Source organism: Onychomys torridus, chromosome 8 (assembly GCF_903995425.1).
Source record: "Onychomys torridus chromosome 8, mOncTor1.1, whole genome shotgun sequence".
Lineage (NCBI taxonomy): Eukaryota > Metazoa > Chordata > Mammalia > Rodentia > Cricetidae > Onychomys > Onychomys torridus.
The window spans coordinates 83,817,975-83,836,629 of NC_050450.1; the positions used below are offsets into that span (position 1 = coordinate 83,817,975).

At 49.9% G+C, this 18,655-nt stretch overlaps 1 protein-coding gene across 1 annotated transcript; it reads left to right on the top strand.

Annotated features, from left to right (window-relative positions):
• Positions 1–200: 200 nt before the first annotated feature.
• Phb (prohibitin) lies at positions 201–12,930 on the top strand. Its single transcript, XM_036197642.1, has 7 exons — positions 201–265; positions 1,503–1,617; positions 4,403–4,564; positions 7,765–7,907; positions 8,058–8,174; positions 10,790–10,885; positions 11,789–12,930. The coding sequence occupies exons 2-7, from the start codon at positions 1,530–1,532 to the stop codon at positions 11,999–12,001; spliced, it is 819 nt and encodes a 272-aa protein (XP_036053535.1). The 5' UTR covers positions 201–265; positions 1,503–1,529; the 3' UTR covers positions 12,002–12,930.
• Positions 12,931–18,655: the final 5,725 nt, after the last annotated feature.

Consider the following 18,655-nt stretch of genomic DNA (forward strand, 5'->3'; position numbering starts at 1 on the left):
GCAACGTCCCCTTAATTACCACCAAACAGAAGCAGGTTTCCTGCTCGGGCCCGCTGCTGCATAAGCTTTTGGGAGTTGTAGTTGGCTTCAGAAAAACCACCGGGCCCGCGGAAGACAGCAAACCACGCTTCCCAGAATGCTTTGCGCTCGGTTCTACCAATTGAAGGGACGGATCTTAAAGAGGGCGGGGGAAAGGGAGGTGCTGCCTGGCGCACGCGCCGTATGCGAGCCTGGGGAATTCATGTGGAGGTCAGAGTGGAAGCAGGTGAGCGTGGTAGGGGTCGTGCGGGCCTCTGTTTTTATGTCCCCGTAGCCCTCCTTTGCTCTTCTATGTGCAGTGGGGGCATGGCATGCATGTGTAGGCAAGCCTACTGGAGAAGAAGGAAAGGCTGAGTCCAGAACGAACCAGGGGTTTGTGCAAGGGACTGGATGAGGAAAAACCCAGAAGCTGGTAGAAATAGAAAAGACTGGGTGTCTTGGTGTCAGGGGCGGAGGATCAGTGTGCGTGGAGAAAAGGGGATAGGCTCGCAGTTGAGGGAGGATTTGAAGAGCGCAGGCAGGGCAACTCAGGGGCGGGGCATTAAAAAGTTCAAGGCTGAGCGGGTTTCGAGCCTGTCAGCTCCCACCCACCCCGCCGCAGCCCCACCTCCAGTCCTTCACTGCTCTGCCTCCCTGCACCCCTGCCCCCTCCGCTTTCCTATTAACAGGTGTGGGGAGGAGTTTTCCAGTGCCGTCTAGAATTCCGATCTCCTCATTCTAACCCTGGTCTACTACTTAATAGTGTAACCGCTCTCTGCATCTCACCAGTAGTAATTTTCATACAGAAACTGAAGGTTAAATTAAACTGTTGGAGACTGCCTAACTTTTTTTTGGGGGGGGGGGGTAAGGGGAGCGGTTTTGTTTGTTTTGTTTTCTTCGAGACAGGGTTTCTCCATGCAGTTTTGGAGCCGGTCCTGGATCTCCCGCTGTATCCCAGGCTGGCCCGGAACTCACTGAGATCCACCTGCCTCTGCCTCCCGAGTGCTGGGATAAAAGGCGTGCGCTGCTGCTGCCGCCGCCACCCGTCCTGAGACTGCCTAACTTAAATGTCAACAGGAATTATCCTTTTTATTGTTGGCATAATCCTTGTAGTACATTTTTGAGTTATTTTTCCAAACTCACATTACCCAGAGCCAACCATAGACATACTCTTGTGAGCCTTTTGTCTAGCAAATGGGAGTGTAGTTTTCTGTGTGGTACGAGGTTCTCTGACACATCCTTCCTATGGTGAGCCAAGTGTACCAGACTCTTCTTTGAATGGTTCTTAAGAAACATCTGCAAAAGCAAACAGTGTTGCTACATTTTGCAAGATGTTGAGCGTTATTAGGAGGTGTTCAGTGAGTGAGTTAGAGCTCACAGGAGTAGGTACGTGAAGGTTTATCCTGAGAAGTGACTGTTGGGCCTGGAGAGGGCTTTCTCTGAGGATTTCATGTCAGGTTGTTTTATTCTCGCCCCGTGTTTAGGTGTGAGTGGGTGCAACGGAAGCAATCATGGCTGCCAAGGTGTTTGAGTCCATCGGAAAGTTCGGCCTGACTCTAGCAGTTGCAGGAGGCGTGGTGAACTCTGCCTTATATAACGGTGAGGTGCTGAGGCGGGTGGTGCTTTCTGGATGATTTCCGTTGACCTGCATAGCCCTTTTGACCTTCCTGAGGCTAGCTGCTGGCTGAAGGTGTGTGAGATTCAGGGAGCTCACCTGCAGCTATCCCACAAACTACGGAGACCCTGTCTTCACTTAGGCAGTGCTTCTCAACCTCCCTAATGCGACCCTTTAATACGTTCCTCGTGTTGTGGTGACCCACCTACCCACCCTAAAATTATTTTCGTTGCTACTTCATAACTGTAATTTTTGTTACTGTTGTGAGTCTACTACTTAATAGTGTACCTCTATTTACATTTAATAGTATAACAGAATATGTAAATATCTGTATTATCCGATGGTTTTAGGTGACCCTGTGAAAGGGTCATTTGACCCCCCCCAAAGGGGTCGAGACCCACAGGTTGAGAGCTGATGACTTAGAGCCTTTGTTCAAGAGGAGCCCTCCTGTCCAGTTGCTGTTTGGATGTTTCTAGTTCTTTAGCCAATTTGAAGTGGTGCTCTATTACCCAGATGCCTCTGCAGAGTGGTAGGATCTCCGTGCTTCTCCTCTGCATGTGGGTGAAATAACTTGGCAAATTCTCTCGGTGTGAGAGACCTTGTCCTGAGAAAGAAGGTTTTGCTCAGCTAGTTGCAGAGAAAATATTTTTTGAGATGCGTTGCTGGGCATTTAACAGTGCCACAGGGCTTAAGCTAGGTTTTCTTTGACTTTATTATATGGCCTTAGAGGCAGGTCCCTCCTAGTCCTCTGCTTTCTCAGTGGTCAAACAATGGGACTGAACTAGTTTTTCTCTTAAGATTCCCTCCAACTTTGATGCTCTTTCAAAACAAACAGATTTGATATACCTCCTGTGTGGTTTTTGGTTTGGGTTTGTTTGTTTGTTTGTTTGTTTGTTTGTTTGAAACAGGTTCTTACCATGCAGCTCTTGACTGGCCTGGAACTCTCTATGTAGATCAGGGTGGTCTAGAACTCACAGAGATCCACATGCCTCTGCCTCCCGAGTGCTGGAATTAAAGGTGTGCACCTCTATACCCAGCTCAGGTGGCTTTAACATCCTGCTGTTTTGTCTTTTAAGACAATGTCTCCTCTAGCCTTTGAACTCCTGAAGCTCTTGCTTCTGGCTATATGACTTTTTGATGAGTATTTTCAGAGTGAACATTTGTAGACTAATTCTCAATTCAAATAGGAAAAGAGAGAAAGTAGCTACTTCAGCCAGGGTCTGGGGGCATACTCCTGTAACCCCAGTACCCATAAGGCTCAGGTATGAGGATCTTGAGTTCTAGGCCCATCTGGGCTACATAGTGAGACCCTATCTCACAAAGTCAAAGAGGAGAGGGAAAGAGGGTGGGGGGGAGACCGAGACCTGCTTGGCTCATGAGGCACATCTTGATGCCATAGTTCATGTACCTTCATCTATACAGCTAGAGAGCATTTTTTTAAATTTCTCTCTGAGTCCACAAGACAGCTATTAGAAAGATGCTGGACAAGCTGGCCATAGTGATATTTGCCTTTAGTCTCAGCACTCGAGAAGCAGAGGCAGGTAGATCTCTGAGTTTGAGGCCAGCTTGGTCTACAGAGTAAGTTCCAGGACAGCCAGAGCTACATAGTGAGAACCTATCTTGGCAGGGGGCACACAAAAAAAACCACAGAGTCGGATCCTCCGTATGCTCCCAGAATTGGCAGGGGGAAGGATGAGATAGAATTGTGAGTTCCAGGCTGATCTGAGCTATATCCTGAGACCCTGTCTCCAAAAAGGACAGAACAATGGGAACATCTGCATTTCAGGATTCCCAAAGTGGGGCCCGTGCTTCTGGGACCATAGGTTAAACTGGAGCTCATGCATACATGTCGGCAGTGAAGAGCTCTTGAGTTATAGAACTCTTGGGAAGCAGTTCCTGGGATTGAGTTGGTGGGAGTTGGCTGGGGTGGGATGGCTAATAGAAATTCAGTGGCCAGTTCTTTAAAGGAGAAAGGGTGCTAAGGAGCGGCCTTGAAGTACCTGGGGAGACTTACGGGACAGGAAGTGGTTGCTCAGGAAGACAGTGCAGGGAGGGAAACCTAACAAATGGGAGAAAGAGACAAGGGTCTAAATGCCTTCAGTCTTAATTACGAGGGGAAAAGAGGGCTGGTGAGATGGCTTAGTGGGTAAAAGTACGCACGGCACAAGCCAGGTCACCCGAGTGCTGTCCCTGGAGCTGGTGCAGACAGAAGCAGCAAGCAGGCCACACAAAACCGTCTCCTGACGTCCACACGTGCATCATGGTGTGCACGTGGCCCCTCCCAGTCATAGGAAATGTATTTCTATAAAAATAAAAAAGGGGGCCGGGCGGTGGTGGCGCACGCCTTTAATCCCAGCACTTGGGAGGCAGAGCCAGGCGGATCTCTGTGAGTTCAAGGCCAGCCTGGTCTCCAAAGTGAGTTCCAGGAAAGGCGCAAAGCTACACGGAGAAACCCTGTCTCGAAAAGCAAAACAAAACAAAACAAAAAAAGGGGGATTGGCAAGATGGTTCAGTGGGTAGACACTTGTCTACCTGATAACCTGAGTTTAATCCCAGGACCCACTTGTGGAAGGAGAGAACTGACTTCCACAGTTGTTCTCTGACCTTCACATGAGCATCACGGCCATGCGTGTGCGCGTGTGCACGCACACAGGAGTGAAATAAGGAATTTTTGCAAATCTTAAAGTTAAGAAAGAAGCAAGGATCTTGCAAACCTTTCTGCTAAAGAGTGACAGGTTTTTCTGACCTGTCATTATTATTTCTTCCTAGTGGATGCTGGGCACAGAGCTGTCATCTTTGACCGATTCCGTGGAGTGCAGGACATTGTGGTAGGGGAAGGGACTCACTTTCTCATCCCTTGGGTACAGAAACCCATTATCTTCGACTGCCGCTCACGACCTCGGAACGTACCAGTCATCACTGGTAGCAAAGGTGAGTGTTGCCTGTATCTGATAAAGGAGCTGTGGAGCTGTGCTGTGCTGTTCATCCCAGAAACATCTGTGGGCTGCCAAGATGCAAGAGGTTAAGAATGTCTGTGCCAGGCAGTGGTAACACACACCTTAATCCCAGTGCTGGAGAAGCAGAGGCAGCCAGATCTGTGAGTTCCAGGACAGCCAGGGCTACACAGAGAAACTGTCTCTAAAAACAAACAAACAAACAAAAAGACAAATTTCTGGTGTGGGAGACCAGGCATGGTGGTGCATGCTTTTAATCCCAGTAGGAGACAGAGGCAGGTGGATCTCTGTGACTTTAGGTCAGCCTGGTCTTCATAGTGAGTTCCAGGCCAGGCAAAACTATGTAGCGAGATCCTGTCTTAAAGACTTTCTAGTGTGGGTATGGGCAGGGGTACTGGGGGGCATTGGAGGAGCATAATGACTTATGTATGAAAATGCCATAATGTGTGTCTGGGGCGGAGCTCAGTTGGAAGAGTACATGCCTAGCATGCCTGAGTCCCTGAATTCAGTCCCCAGCACTACACAGACTGGTTGTAGTGGTGCATGCCTGTAATTCCAGCACTTTATAGCAGGAGGATCAGAAGTTCAAGGTCATCTTTGGCTAAGCTCTGATATGTGAGTGTCAGTTTCAGAAGAAATAAAAGGAAAGGAAAGGAAATGTCATAATAAAACCCATTACTTTGCATGCTGACTTAAAAGGTTAGTTTAAGGACTAGAGAGATGCCCGCTGCCAAAGCTTGACAACCTGAGTTCAGTCCCTGAGTCCGACCTATCAGGACAAGAGAACTGATTCGGGCAAGTTGTCCTTTGACCTCTTCACACACACCCTGGCATGTGCACACCCACCCACAAACAATACATAATACATAGATAAATAAATCAATGTTAAAGGTTCACTTAAAAAGAGAAAAAGAATTCCAGGCTGGTAAGTTGGGTCAGTGAGTAAAAAGCTCCTGGCACCAAGCCTGAATTTCATTTCTGAAAACCACATTGTGGAAGCAAAGAACAGAGTCCTGCAAGCTGTCTTCTGACCTCCATGTAAAATAAGTAAATAAAAAAGTAACTAAGAATTATTGTAGAGAATTTGTCGTCTGATTGTCCTGGAGAGGTGTGTGTAGATTGGTAGACTAAAATACATATTTAAGGTAAACACATGCAGCAGGAGAAATTCAGAGACAAATATAAAGGCTACTCTAAGAGTTTCATACTGGGGCCTGGAGACATGGCTCAGTGGTTAAGAACACTTGTTGCTCCTACAGAGAGCCTGGGTTTGGTTCCCAGCACTGATAAGGTGACAGTGCCATCTGTAACCCCAGTTCCACGGGATCCAACAAGCATCCACGTGGTGCTCATGCAGACAGAACATCCTTTCCCATAAAGTAAAATAAGCCTTAGGGGAAAAGTTACATGTTGTCCTAACTTTGAGGAAATCTAAATGTGTCTTTCGCTGCTGTGGTTGACCCTTCCCATCAGCTCTTGCTCCTCTCTTTTCCTGCTGTGGTTGACCCTTCCCATCAGCTCTTGTTCCCCAGAGTGACTGTCCAAACCCTTGTGGCTGGCAATCTTCCCTTTGCCTTGCTTTCCATGGTCTCTGCTCCAATGGGGCAGACCTGAGACTGCGCTCTCACAGGCCGGGCCACAAGGCGCTGTGCCTGAGACACTCCACTGGGTTTCTAGTTAGAGCTTGAAGTGATGCGCCCTCACTGTACCCCTCCGCAGTCAGAGTGCAGACAGCCGATGGAACTCGTGGGAAGAAGGGTCCTGTGGGCTTGGTGTGCGGACAGCACTCGATGCCCTAGGTGCTGTCCCCCAGCAGATGTTTGTGCTGTGCCAAGCTTGGTGCTGGCTGGAAGGCTGGAGGACCTCGGTCCTCAAGAAGGCAGGTGTGAGGATAGGCAGCTGGAATTGTGGGAGGAGAAGATGGCCAAGGACGTGTGGAGCAGAGATCTGCCCAGGCTCCTTGGTGCTGTCTCCTGATTGGAGAACCTGCAGAGTGAGAAGTTAGAACAAGAGAGAGAGGATGGGAATAGAAGTCTGTCTGCTGGAACTGGCTTTCGTGATGCAAAGGAAAAATAAAAGGTGGGGATGGTCAGTGGAGAAGAATGAGGTTGGATTTAAAATGTCCTAAACTTCCTGCCTTGGGGCTTTCGTCTGTGTCGTCTCACAGTTGTGCTAAGGATGCAGTACGGACCTCCACTTGTTAAAATTGGGACGGGCGACTCCAGAGATCAGAGGCTATGTGCATTCGTGGACTTTCCACCCTCTCGGTGCCTGGGGCAGGACCCTACTCATGGGTGCCACTCGGTGCTGGTGACTTAGCTCTGCACAGGTCTGAATTGCCAGGGAGCGGTAGGGGCTGACGGTCTCCCTGAGTGTGTGTGAATAATGAGCCTTTTGAATTCACCCTGCCAATGGCTCAGCTGCCTTTGTTTAGACTTTATCAGGACTCCTTGCACATCAGTACACTGTGGTTCGACCGGCCGCCTCCTCTGTGTGTCAGGAAGTGGGCCCTGGCTGAGGGTGAGGACTTCGCCTTAGTCTGCTACATATGTGAAGGTGCTCTTCCACTGATGCCTCCTCCAATTTCCCCAACCGTTTGCGCTTTCTCCTCATTCTCACAGGCTAGTACGCTCAGTTTGGCTCAGTCATCAGGCTGCGTCATTAGTAACCATCAGAGTGGTCCCACAGCCCAGGTCAGTGGGCTCTGGATGCTGTTTTTACCAGATCCAAGTAACCCAGGCCTGACTCCTGACTTGAGCACACACCAGCCCTTGGCAAGGCCCACTTCAGAATTGTGGGCATTAGCCTGTTTGGTTTAAGGTGTTCACAGTCCCAAACCCTCTTTAGTCACACTGTGTGAACTGCTCTCCGAGGGCGTTCAGGACCTACTGAAAGGCTAGTGCAGTCCCAGCCTGCCTGTGGTTCCTGACTCTGTGGTGCTGAGTGATCTGCTGGGCTCTGCTGAGGAACAGATGGAGCCAGCCCTCTCCTGGGGTCTAACCGACATTCTGTGTATGGTTTGTAGTAGACCTGGCCTAGGAAGGTCATAGAGAAGTCCAGCTGTGGTTTTGTGTTTAACTCCCATGCTTTCCTAAGGGTGAGGGTGAGGACTTAGCCTTAGTCTGCTACATATGTGAAGGTGCTCTTCCACTGATACCTCCTCCAATTTCCCCTAAGATTTGCAGAATGTCAACATCACACTACGCATCCTCTTCCGGCCGGTGGCCAGCCAGCTTCCTCGAATCTACACCAGCATTGGTGAGGACTATGATGAGCGGGTGCTGCCATCCATCACCACAGAGATCCTCAAGTCAGTAGTGGTGAGTGAATAAGGACCCTCTCCCCGAGCCCTAGAGCGCAGCCTGAGAGGTGGCTGGGTGGCAGGGAGAGCGTGGCTACATGGTGGTAGGTGGGCTGGTTGTTTCTTCTTCCTTGCTAACCTGTGCTCGTCTGTCTTCCCTTGGGGCCAGGCTCGCTTTGATGCTGGAGAATTGATCACCCAGCGAGAGCTGGTCTCGAGGCAGGTGAGCGATGACCTCACAGAGAGAGCGGCAACGTTTGGGCTCATCCTGGATGACGTGTCCCTGGTGAGATCCTTGGGGAGGCTGAGGGGAGGGGCTTCTTCTCTTGCTTAGGTGACTGGCTTTGTTTCTGGGCACACAGGGTTAGGTCCTGTGTCCACTTAGCTGGATGGTGGGCCTTGAAAACGTGAAAATTGAGGGATGTGGGAGGCCATCGCCTTGGGTCTGTTTTTGATTGAGCATTCTTTCCGTTCCGTCTGTCACGCATATTTTTATTATAACCTCTGATTGCCTTGTATGGTACCTAACCACTGAACTTCCCAGGCTCCCTAGAAAGTGATTCCTGTTGGCCTCGTCAGGCACAGGGAAAGGTTGGCAGGTAGGCCTGGGAACAGCTGAGTCTTCCTCTCTAGAGTAGACCCAGCCAGGCTCCTAGATTCATCAACACTGAGGGTCTGAAGCTTAGTGAAGGGGTCCTGGGAGCTCCTGGTGAAAAGTGATAGGGTGCAAGTGAGTGGCTGTCCCCCAGGCCTGGTGTGGAGGAACAGGAGACACTTCGGAGGTGTGGTTTACCTTTTGAGACTTTATATTCTCTGTATTAATGTGATATTGGGTGTCTAATTTGGACAGAAAGCAATATAGGCAGTATAGTGTTTCAGACTGAGGTGAGGGGAAGGGGTCGTGTTCTTAGAGTCCCTGAGAAAAGTCTTGGAGTGATTTGTTCAGGTAGCAAGGCAGAGTGCTTCCTGTTCTCTCTGGCTAGCCTGGGAAAGGCCAGGCTTCCCCTCAGCATCTGTGCAGCTGTTCAAACAGCCATTCTCTGAACACCCTCTGCTCCCCCCAGGCATGGCCTCTCTCCTGTCCCCCCTAGGGGAGGGAAGGGCATGTGGCTCCCTCTACTGGCAACATGCCAAGCTGCAGCCTTGGGCTCTGCAGAGCACTGTACCCCAGGCTCTTCCACTGTTAACACAAGCACCTTGGCTGTGAGAATGCATGGAGTAAAAAACCTAAGAGAAACTTGGCATCTTTCTAGACTCTGACCACACACTCCATCCTGGGGAAATGTGGGCTGACCACAAGAAACCATAGCTAAGAGGTGTGAGAAGAAAATTAGATTTCCTGGGGAGTTCGCTGCCCTCGGCTGGCCCTCTCAGAAAGAAATTTTATTCTTTAATTACACATTTAGCTTTTCAATTCTTGGGATTGTATTTCTGAGTCCAGAGTTTGAGCAAGAAGTGGACCAGGCAGAGTCAAGCAGCTGCAGTATAAGACTTAGCTGGACATATTGGCCCGTGCCTGGGATCCCGGTCCTGTCTTGCCATGAGTTCCAGCTCACCTGGGCTACAGAGAAAAAGTCTGTCTCAAAAAACAAATCAGAAGACTTAGGTGTGTAGTGTGCAAAACTCTGGGGCCAGGACTTTCTCTGCTAAACTTGGAGGTTGCATGTATTTTAAAAAGCAGAGGTTGGGGGTGGAGCGGAAGTGAAGCAAACTGCATTTGGTGCCTAGACCAACGATTTCTTCATTTTGTACCTTTTTCAGGTTTTTTCCTCTAGATTTTTTTTAATTCGTGTTTATATTCTGTCTGCATGTATATAAGTGTACCACATATATCCATCAAATGCCCTGTAACTGGGGTTACAGATAGTTGTGAGTCACCATGTGGATGCTAAGACTCAAACCTGGGCCCTCTACAAGAGTAACAAGTGCTCCTAACCACTGAGCCATCTCTTCAGCGCCTGAGCCTTCTTTTTCAATAAAAAGTTGGCTGTAGCAGGTGGCGGTGGTGGACACCTTTTATCCCAGCACTCGGGAGGCAGAGCCAGGCAGATCTCTGTGAATTCGAGGCCAGCCTGGTCTACAGAGATCCAGGACAGCCACCAAAACTGCACGGAGAAACCCTGTCTCAAAAAAAAAAGGTTGGCTGCAGTGACTTGCTCTAGGCTAGGCCTTAGGAGCATTGAGATCTGTTCCCTGTTCTGTATCATCAGAGACAGTCACTCAGCCAAAGAATCCCAGCTATTTATATGATTAGGAAGGTCTGTGGATAGAAGACTTGAGCTCTCGCTCTGACCAATGGCTTTACCTGCCTTTCTTTTAAAACCTTTACCAGAACTACATGTGTGCTGAGATGCCATGATTTCCACCCCGCCCTCTCTTCTTCCTGTCTAGGGTGGTGGTGCTGTGAGAAGGAAGTGGACTGGTTAATCCATAAGCAGAGAGCATCAGACTCTTACATCCCTGGGAACCAGCTGTAGCCTCTGCTCTCAGGGGTTCAGTTTTCCATCTGCCTCCCCCGACCCAAGTCTTGGAACGGGCATCAAAAGATCTTGGAAGAGCAAAAGTCAGTCGTGGGGGTCTTGGAACCCACAGGTCTCCTCTAGGGAGGTGATTGATTGATTAGATCCGTTGTAGTGTCCATGGCCCCCATTAAAAGCCCCAGGTGCCATTTTCTTCATGGGGTAACCACAGTGAGGGTGACAGAATTCTGTGGAGGCACAATGCGAGCAGCTAAGAATACAGAAGTGTGACCAAGGGGATGGAGATGGAAGAGCATCTCCCCGTGCCTCCAGCTGCTGCTAGAGCCATTCCTGGCCTCTTCCTGCCAGTGGCCGGGGAGGCCTCCGAGCAAGGCTGTCGAAGCAATTACTGCCTCGGCTTGCACTCACTTTCTCCCCATAGACACATCTGACCTTCGGGAAGGAGTTCACAGAAGCAGTGGAAGCCAAGCAGGTGGCTCAGCAGGAAGCCGAGAGGGCCAGATTTGTGGTGGAGAAGGTGAGTGCTCAACCAGATGGCAGGAACAGTTTCCCTTCTCCCGTGCTCGGCTTCCCCATCTGCTGGGTGGCCTACAAAGTTGTCATCTGTCATCTGTCTGGAATAACAGAAGAGGGTTGAGGGAACCTTATTCCTACAATCGGTTCCAGAGTCTGTGGGGAGCTGTCAGGAATACGAGGGTGTGCTCCTAAATCACTGAAGGGTTGCTTTTTTTCCTACTTGCCCACGATCAGAAAAATCTTCCCCTACACATAAAAATGTTACTCCTGCGATGTTTTCGTCTCCACTGAGGAGTTACTTTTACGCCATGGTTACATAGTGAAACTGACAGCAAAGAAGATCAAACGTGCCAGATGTGCTGTCGCTTTTTGTTGGTTTTCTTCTGTTGCTGAATCCATCCAGATGTTGGAGAGAATGGTAGAACACAATGTATATGCGTAGTATCCTGTTCTCCCTGGTGTATGCAAAGGCCACTTGCTATCTGCCTCTCCACACCGCTAGTTTTCCTAATGAAGGATGTTTCATTCTTAAAATCTACAAGAGGAATTTAGTTACAGGAAGCGTAAGCCCTGAGTGGGCAGGGGTGTGTTTAGCTCTGTGTCTACTGTGGCTCTAGAGCCTGTAAGAGGTCTAGCACTGTGTGGCGACGTTGGGTGTATAATAAACACTTGTTGACTAGATAGCTTAACATTTTTTGTTTGTTTTGTTTTGTCCTACAATGACAAGTGGGCCTAAAGGGGAAGAGGGGGGCCGGGTAGACTATACTGACGCCATGGTGAGGGAAGGATTCTCCCAGAGTGCCTTGAGGACTCTGTGAGGGTTCCTGACTTGGTCCTAGTTAGGCCATAACCTGATGTGCAATGCTGTGGTGTAATCCCAGTCTCTCTACCTCCTCTCCTGAAGGCTGAGCAGCAGAAGAAGGCAGCCATCATCTCTGCTGAGGGCGACTCCAAGGCAGCCGAGCTGATAGCCAACTCCCTGGCCACCGCAGGTGACGGCCTGATTGAGCTGCGCAAGCTGGAGGCTGCTGAGGACATCGCTTACCAGCTCTCCCGCTCTCGGAACATCACCTACCTGCCGGCCGGGCAGTCGGTGCTCCTCCAGCTTCCTCAGTGAGGCTTCCCCTGCTTGCACCTTCTCGGGCCAACAGGCCATGGCCTCCGTCACTCTGAATACACTTTCCTTCTGCCCCACCCCAGAAATCACTGTGAAATTTCATGATTGGCTTAACATGAAGGAAATAAAAGCAAAATCACTCAGATCTCTAATTATCAAATGAAGCTTTTGTTGTTCCACTTTTTTTTTTATCCATTTTCATATCCAAAATTGCCAAGTGCTTATGCAGACTGGCTTTGAGCCCTCTGGAGCCTGCTGGCCTTCCACCCTAGGCATTGACAGTTGGCAGAAGAAAGACAGGGCAGTATTGTGATGGATGGGAGCACAGCTGGCAGCCTGAGTAGACCCGTAGCCTCCATCCTGTCGTACATTGAAGATTTGAGGATGGTGGCACACACACAGTTGAACCAAAAAGGCAAGCCTGCAATTTTTCCAGCCATTTGAACACAGATGCAGCTGGGGAGGGCCAGAGGAAGTGGTCTATCTTAACCGTAAGGCCCATTCCCCCTAACTGTGACCAGCGGAAGCAGGTGTGTGCGAACAGGGCATGGAGTGAAGAATCTGCCCGTCAAGGTGGGTGGGCCTGATTCTACCGCCCCCACCAGCGTCCTAAAACTGGGTCGGACTTGGAATAGTACAAGAGGCCTGGACTGAGATGTGAGTCCTGTTGGAGACTTCCTTTCCACTCCCCACTTCGGTCCTCTCAGATACCCAATGGGATTCCAACTTGAAGGATTGCATCCTGCCGGGGCTGAGCACACCTGCCAAGGACTTGTGCATCTGCCTTCCCGCTCCCTGCTCCCTTTCTAAGAGATTGCCCTTCCTTCCCAAGGGCTGGGGGCCGGTGCTCCAAAGGAAGCAATCAAGGGAAGAAAAGACAATGTAAGCCGCTGTCAATAAATGACACCCAGACCTTCCAGCTGCCTTCAGGGTTTGTTTTCAATTTGTGCGAGCAAGAGGATCAGAACAGAGTGTCCCAGAAGTTGTGTGTGCGCGTTTGTATCACCAGATGGGAAGGAACATCCAGCAAGACAGAAAATGTTTGGGTTTTAGATGGTGGGAGAGAGAGCGAGCTGACGTAGGACTGAGAAGTGAACAGTACCAACCATCCACCTCACATTTTTAGGAACAAGGTGGAAACCCCTTCTTCCCTTTGACCTCCTGGCCTGACAGAGGGGCCCTTAGGAGGACTCCAAGCTCCTGTCTGATCTGGACCCTGCAATTCCTCTCTCAGAGGGCCAGGCTGAACAGCTGGACAGATTTGGGGTGGAGTTAAAAGGATGGACTCTCCCAACACTGTACTCTTAGACACCTTTCCCTAGGCCTGTGCAGAATCTGATCCCTTACCTCCCAAGGAACACAAAGAAGTGATGGGTTCCTGGCCCTCAAAACTGACCCTGAAGCTTCCATCTCTGCTCACCTAGGTGTCTCTTGCAGCCCCAGACCTCCTGTCTCTTCTTGCTTGTGCGTTTGCTAATAAGACTGGGGAGGCCTGGGAATGATGAGGTGCCTGCCTCGAGCTCACTGAATTCTGCAGCAGGAGCTTGATTCCTAATAAGTTCCAGACCAGCATCTACGCTACAGCCTTCCTCCTTTCCTGCCATTTATTACTTTGGACACCCTTGGGAGGAGGAGGCAGGAGGCTCCTCTCTCCCGCAGGCCCTTTCAAGGACCCTAGTGTTTCCTGCATTTGGTAGGAGATTGGGTTTCATCTCCAGGTGTCCAGGAGCCCTGAACTGTAAAGCTGCCTGTTGGTGGTGTCTGGGTCCCTCCTGCCTCAGGTCAGCCCATGGTGTGGCGGGCAGGCTGGCCCCCTGCTGGCTTGGCTCTTAGCTTCCCTATCGTGGGTGGCGACCTTAGGGCCTCTCTCTGCCTTCACTTCCACAGAATTAATCCTTTCCGCAAATGTTCAAGAGCTGGTAAGTGGCTTCTTAGCCCATTGATGGCCTCTGGGTCTGTGAGACTGTCACAATGGGCCTTTATCAACTCCATTCTCCCAGTCTGGGATGGAAAGCCATGGCCTGGCCTGGCCTGGCTAGAAAACGGAGAGAACAGGAGGTGGCTTCTTCCCCATTGGCTCCGTGGAGGATGAATAGTTTCCTTGTTCAGGCTCAAAGGTTCACATGCTAAGACAGTGGACCCTGGACAGACAGGGAAGGGAATGAAAACCTCAAAGGCTTGCCATCTTTCTCGCTTCGGAGAATTTGATAGGCTCATGGTGGTGGGGTAGTCATTCTTATGTGGGTTTCTGCAAAGAGGGAGAGAGAGAGGTGGGGTAGGGTGGGGGGGGGACATTGTCAAATATTGATTAGTAAATGACATTTGTTATTTTTAAACTGTTTGTTTGTTTGGAGGCAGGCTCTCATGTAGCACAGGCTAGCCTGGATCTTCTGATCCTTCTGCTTCCACCCTGAGTGCTTAGGTTACAGGCACACTGTGCCACCATGCCCAGTTTGCAAATGCTGTGCTGGTCACTAGGACCTTGCAGCAACAGCAAGGGGAGCTAGCTATGTAGGACCTCCCCCAGCCTCTGTCATCTGCCACTAATTTTGGAGAAAGCCACCAGCTCCGATGGGAAGTAACCTGGAAAAGAAGGTCGCAGGAGAGGAGGCTGTGGGACATGGTTCCTTTGTCAGTAGCTCCTCCCTTGAAAATACACTGATCCTCACCTTCATCTGACCCCCCACACACACACACACCTGTGCTGCACGGTCACCTTATATTGGACAACCTGTCCTTCCCTAACATCGCACAGGTCCAGATGACCCGTCTGTCAAGTCTTGGTTCATTTGCTTCTGTAACAACACTTTTGCCCGTGGTCCCCTGTCCCGTAGCCCCACTGCCTCTCCCTGGCCTGAACAACGTGTATTCACATCCTGTGAGGCACTCAGCATTCCATCCTGGAGTGCAGTTCTGTGTGCATGCTGCGTACACATACACCCATTCTCTCCTCTACCATACATTAGGCCAGGGTACCCTTCCTCTTTTGCCCTGGGAGTGACTGGACAAATGAATGGAAAAAGGAACAGCTCAGGGAGCTGAGTTATAAGGGAGAGCTGGAAGCTAAGGCTCTTGGTAGGGTTTTAGTTTGCTTTGGTTTGAGGCAAGGTCTCGTGTATCCCAGGCTGGCCTCAAACTCACAGTGTAGCTGAGGATGACCATGACATCATCACCCTTCTGCTGTCTGTCTCCCAGGTACTCGGTTATGTCAAGCTGCTCTGCATTGGTTCCCAAGTCAGGCAGGATAAGGATACCTGCTAACATCACCCTTCAATTCCTGAGAATTATCCCTCCCTCCATGTGGTGCCCATGTGAGCAGGGACTGACCCTCTGTGGTCACCTGCCCACCTCTCTGCTAGTCTCCTTTGATCCCTGCCCTCTCCCTACCTCGAGCCCAGCTTACAGCCCCCTACTCTCTGGAACGTCCCCCCTGGCTGGTCTCATTGAAGCCTATCTCATGTACGATGTCTCCCTTTATAAAGAAGAGCCTGGAGCCCTGGCAACACTGGGGTTGAGATTTAAGCAGAAAGGGAATGATGGTGCTCACCCTGGCCAGTGGATACTTGGATACCCTGGCAAAGCCCAGATGCACAGAGCTGGCAGAGAGAGAGAATGGATGGGGATACACTGGGCCTAGTTTGTAGCTAGAAGAGAACACCCTTGCCTTTGACACTGGGTAGGTGGAGGAAGGAGTTTCTCTACTGTCCCCTCTAGTCCAGCTACTGCTGAAGAGCAGGTGAGCCAGAATGGCAGGGCTAACTGTGGGGGAACATAAGGCTGTTGTCATCCTTGGAGATGAGAAAAACTGCCTGATTAGCTGGAGAAGCCGTGAGCTGTGAAAGGCTGGGACCATCTAAGTTTAGCTGCAAGAGCTGTAAGTCCTTCGGAGTTGGTAAACCATCACCTGCAAGCCAATGTAACCACGTATAGCTCCCAAGCTAGGATCTGTTTCTATACATTTAAAAGGTTGGAGAGGGGAATCAAAGGATAGTATTTTGTGACATGTGAAAATGTCCAAGTTTAATGTCCATAGCTGAGTTTGTTTGGGGCACAGCTGTCCATGCTCCTAAGTGAAGGGTTGCAGCAGAGCCTGTGGCCCCACAGAGCCTAAAATACTGTCCATTTCTAGAAAACATGGCTGACCCCTGAGTTGGGAAGAGCTCTGGAGTCTGCAGGCCTCAGGCCCCAGGAGGAGTTGTTAGATACAGTGGATTGTCACCAGAGCCCTTGACTGTGTCCAAGGCTACACTGATCTGAGGAGCAGATACACTGAGGCTGTGGCATACAGACCTACACCATCTGCTGTTCACTGGCTTGTGCACATGTCCAAGGCACTGGAAGGAGAATGAGGAGAAATAGGGATCAGGAAGGAAGGGAACCCCATAGTCTCCAGTAGGTCTGAGGAGCTAGCTCTAGGTGTGGGTCAAATGCCTTTACTTCCATGGCTCTGGGAATTATTTGCTGCTGGACCACCTGAGGATGCAAGAAGAAGCCACAGCCTAGGATGGAGACAAGGGCAGTGATGAGCTCCCTGAACCCCAAAAGTCAGGGTGAAGCTCCAGCCTCTAGCTAAGGTTATGTCCATCTGAGACAGTCAGAGACCCAAAGAGAACCCGCAGGAACTCTTTATGGTGGATTGTGCCAAACGATCTTTTGCAATTTGGGGGGACTTTTCCCTTACCCTCTGCCTTTGTCAAGGTCCTCTCTGGCACATCTTTCCTCCAAGACTCCTCTCTTATCTAACTGTACTCCACTGACATCCCAGACAGCATGGAGCTGAGCAGGGAGCTTTTAGCTCCTTGGGAACTCTTTTCCTTTAGGTGTGGAGGGCCAGGAGTCTTGTCTGACATCCCAGAGGATCCGGGTAGCAGAGTCATCGGAGAAGTCCAGATGTCTACACACTGTCTAGTGTTGTTTCTCACTCAGCTCTCAGCTGTTTCAGTGTTTGGGGCATCTGGGCTTGGAAATCCTTTCTTTGCACTCTCGGGCGCTGGCATGACCCTTCCTGCCTCTCATGAGCACAGTTTTGTCACCAGCTAGACAGGACTGGGCGGGATGCAGAGTGGTGCCTTCTCCTTTGAAGCCCCTTCGTGCCAGTGACCGGTAGGCATGCCTGCTGCCAAGGACGAAGATGTCCACTAGGTGGGGATGCCCACAGTCTCACTCTAGAAGGCAGCTCCGACTAGAGGGAAAGTTGTGGAACTGGAGAGATTTGGGTTGAATTCTGGCTCTTGGGAGAGCTCTGAACAATTTTATAAATTTTTTTTAATGTGTTTACCCTTTTTATGATTTATTTTATTTTATTAATTTTTTTTCCGAGACAGGGTTTCTCTGTGTAGTTTTGGCGCCTTTCCTGGAACTCACTCTGAAGCCCAAGCTGGCCTCAAACTCACAGAGATCCACCTGCCTCTGCCTCCCGTGTGCTGGGATTAAAGGTGTGTGCCACCACCACCCAGCTTGATTGATCTATCTATCTATCTATCTATCTATCTATCTATCTATCTATTTACTTATTTGTTGTGTATACAGTATGCCTGTGTGTCAGAAGAGAGCACCAGATCTCACTATTGATGGTTTTGAGCTACCATGTGGTTGCTGGGAATTGAACTCAGGACCTCTGGAAGAGCAACCAGTGCTCTTAACCTCTGAGCCATCTCTCCAGCCCAATTTATTTACTTTTATTTTATGTGCATTTGTGTTTTGCCTGCATTGGATCCCCTGGAACTGGAGTTACAGACAGTTCTGAACCACCATGTGGGTGCTGGAAACTGAACCAGTGTCCTCTGGAAGAGCAGCCAGTGCTCTTAACCACTGAGCCATCTCTCCAGCCCCTGGGTTTTGCTTTTGTTTGTTTTGTTTTTTAATAAATAAAAATAAAACAGAGAGGGCTGGAGATGTAGCTCATGGGGGAGCATATGTTTAGCAAGCACAAGACCTGGGGATTCCACCTGCAGTACCACACATTAAAGTCAAAACAAACAACATTATCCACAACAAAAACCTCTGAGGATATGACTGTCATCATTTGGATATAAAAGGCTCCTGCATTGAAGTTTGAGTTCCCAATGTGATGTCCAAAGGTGTGATTTGGGGGAACTGATGGGCTTTCTACATAAGCAGGAAAGCTTGAGTTCAAATCCCCAGCACCCCTATAAAAAGGCAAGCATCATTACTAGTGCCTGTAACCTTAGCGTGGGCTTGGACAGAGACATAACAATTGCTGGGGTTGTGGGCCACCAGCCTAGCCAAAAAAACAAAAACAAAAACAACTAATAAATACCAAGCTTCAAGTTCAGTGAAACACCCTTATCTTAAGGAAATCCAGAGTAATAGAGCAGGACACCAGACTTGGACATACCCCTTAGTCTCTGCACATAGGCTGGTAGGTGAGTATAACTTTGCACACATGTACACAGCCAGACACACACAAGATTAATCTGTTAATGGATTCGCAACTTAATGACATTGGGAGACAGTGGAAACTAAGCAGTGAGGCCTCATTGGAGTAAGTGGGCATGTGTCTGGCTCTCCTCCCCTCCCCTCCCCTCCCCTCCCCTCCCCTCCCCTCCCCTCCCCTCCCCTCCCCTCCCCTCTCCTCTCCTCTCCTCCCCTCTCCTCTCCTCTCCTCTCTCTCCTCTCTCTCCTCTCTCTCCT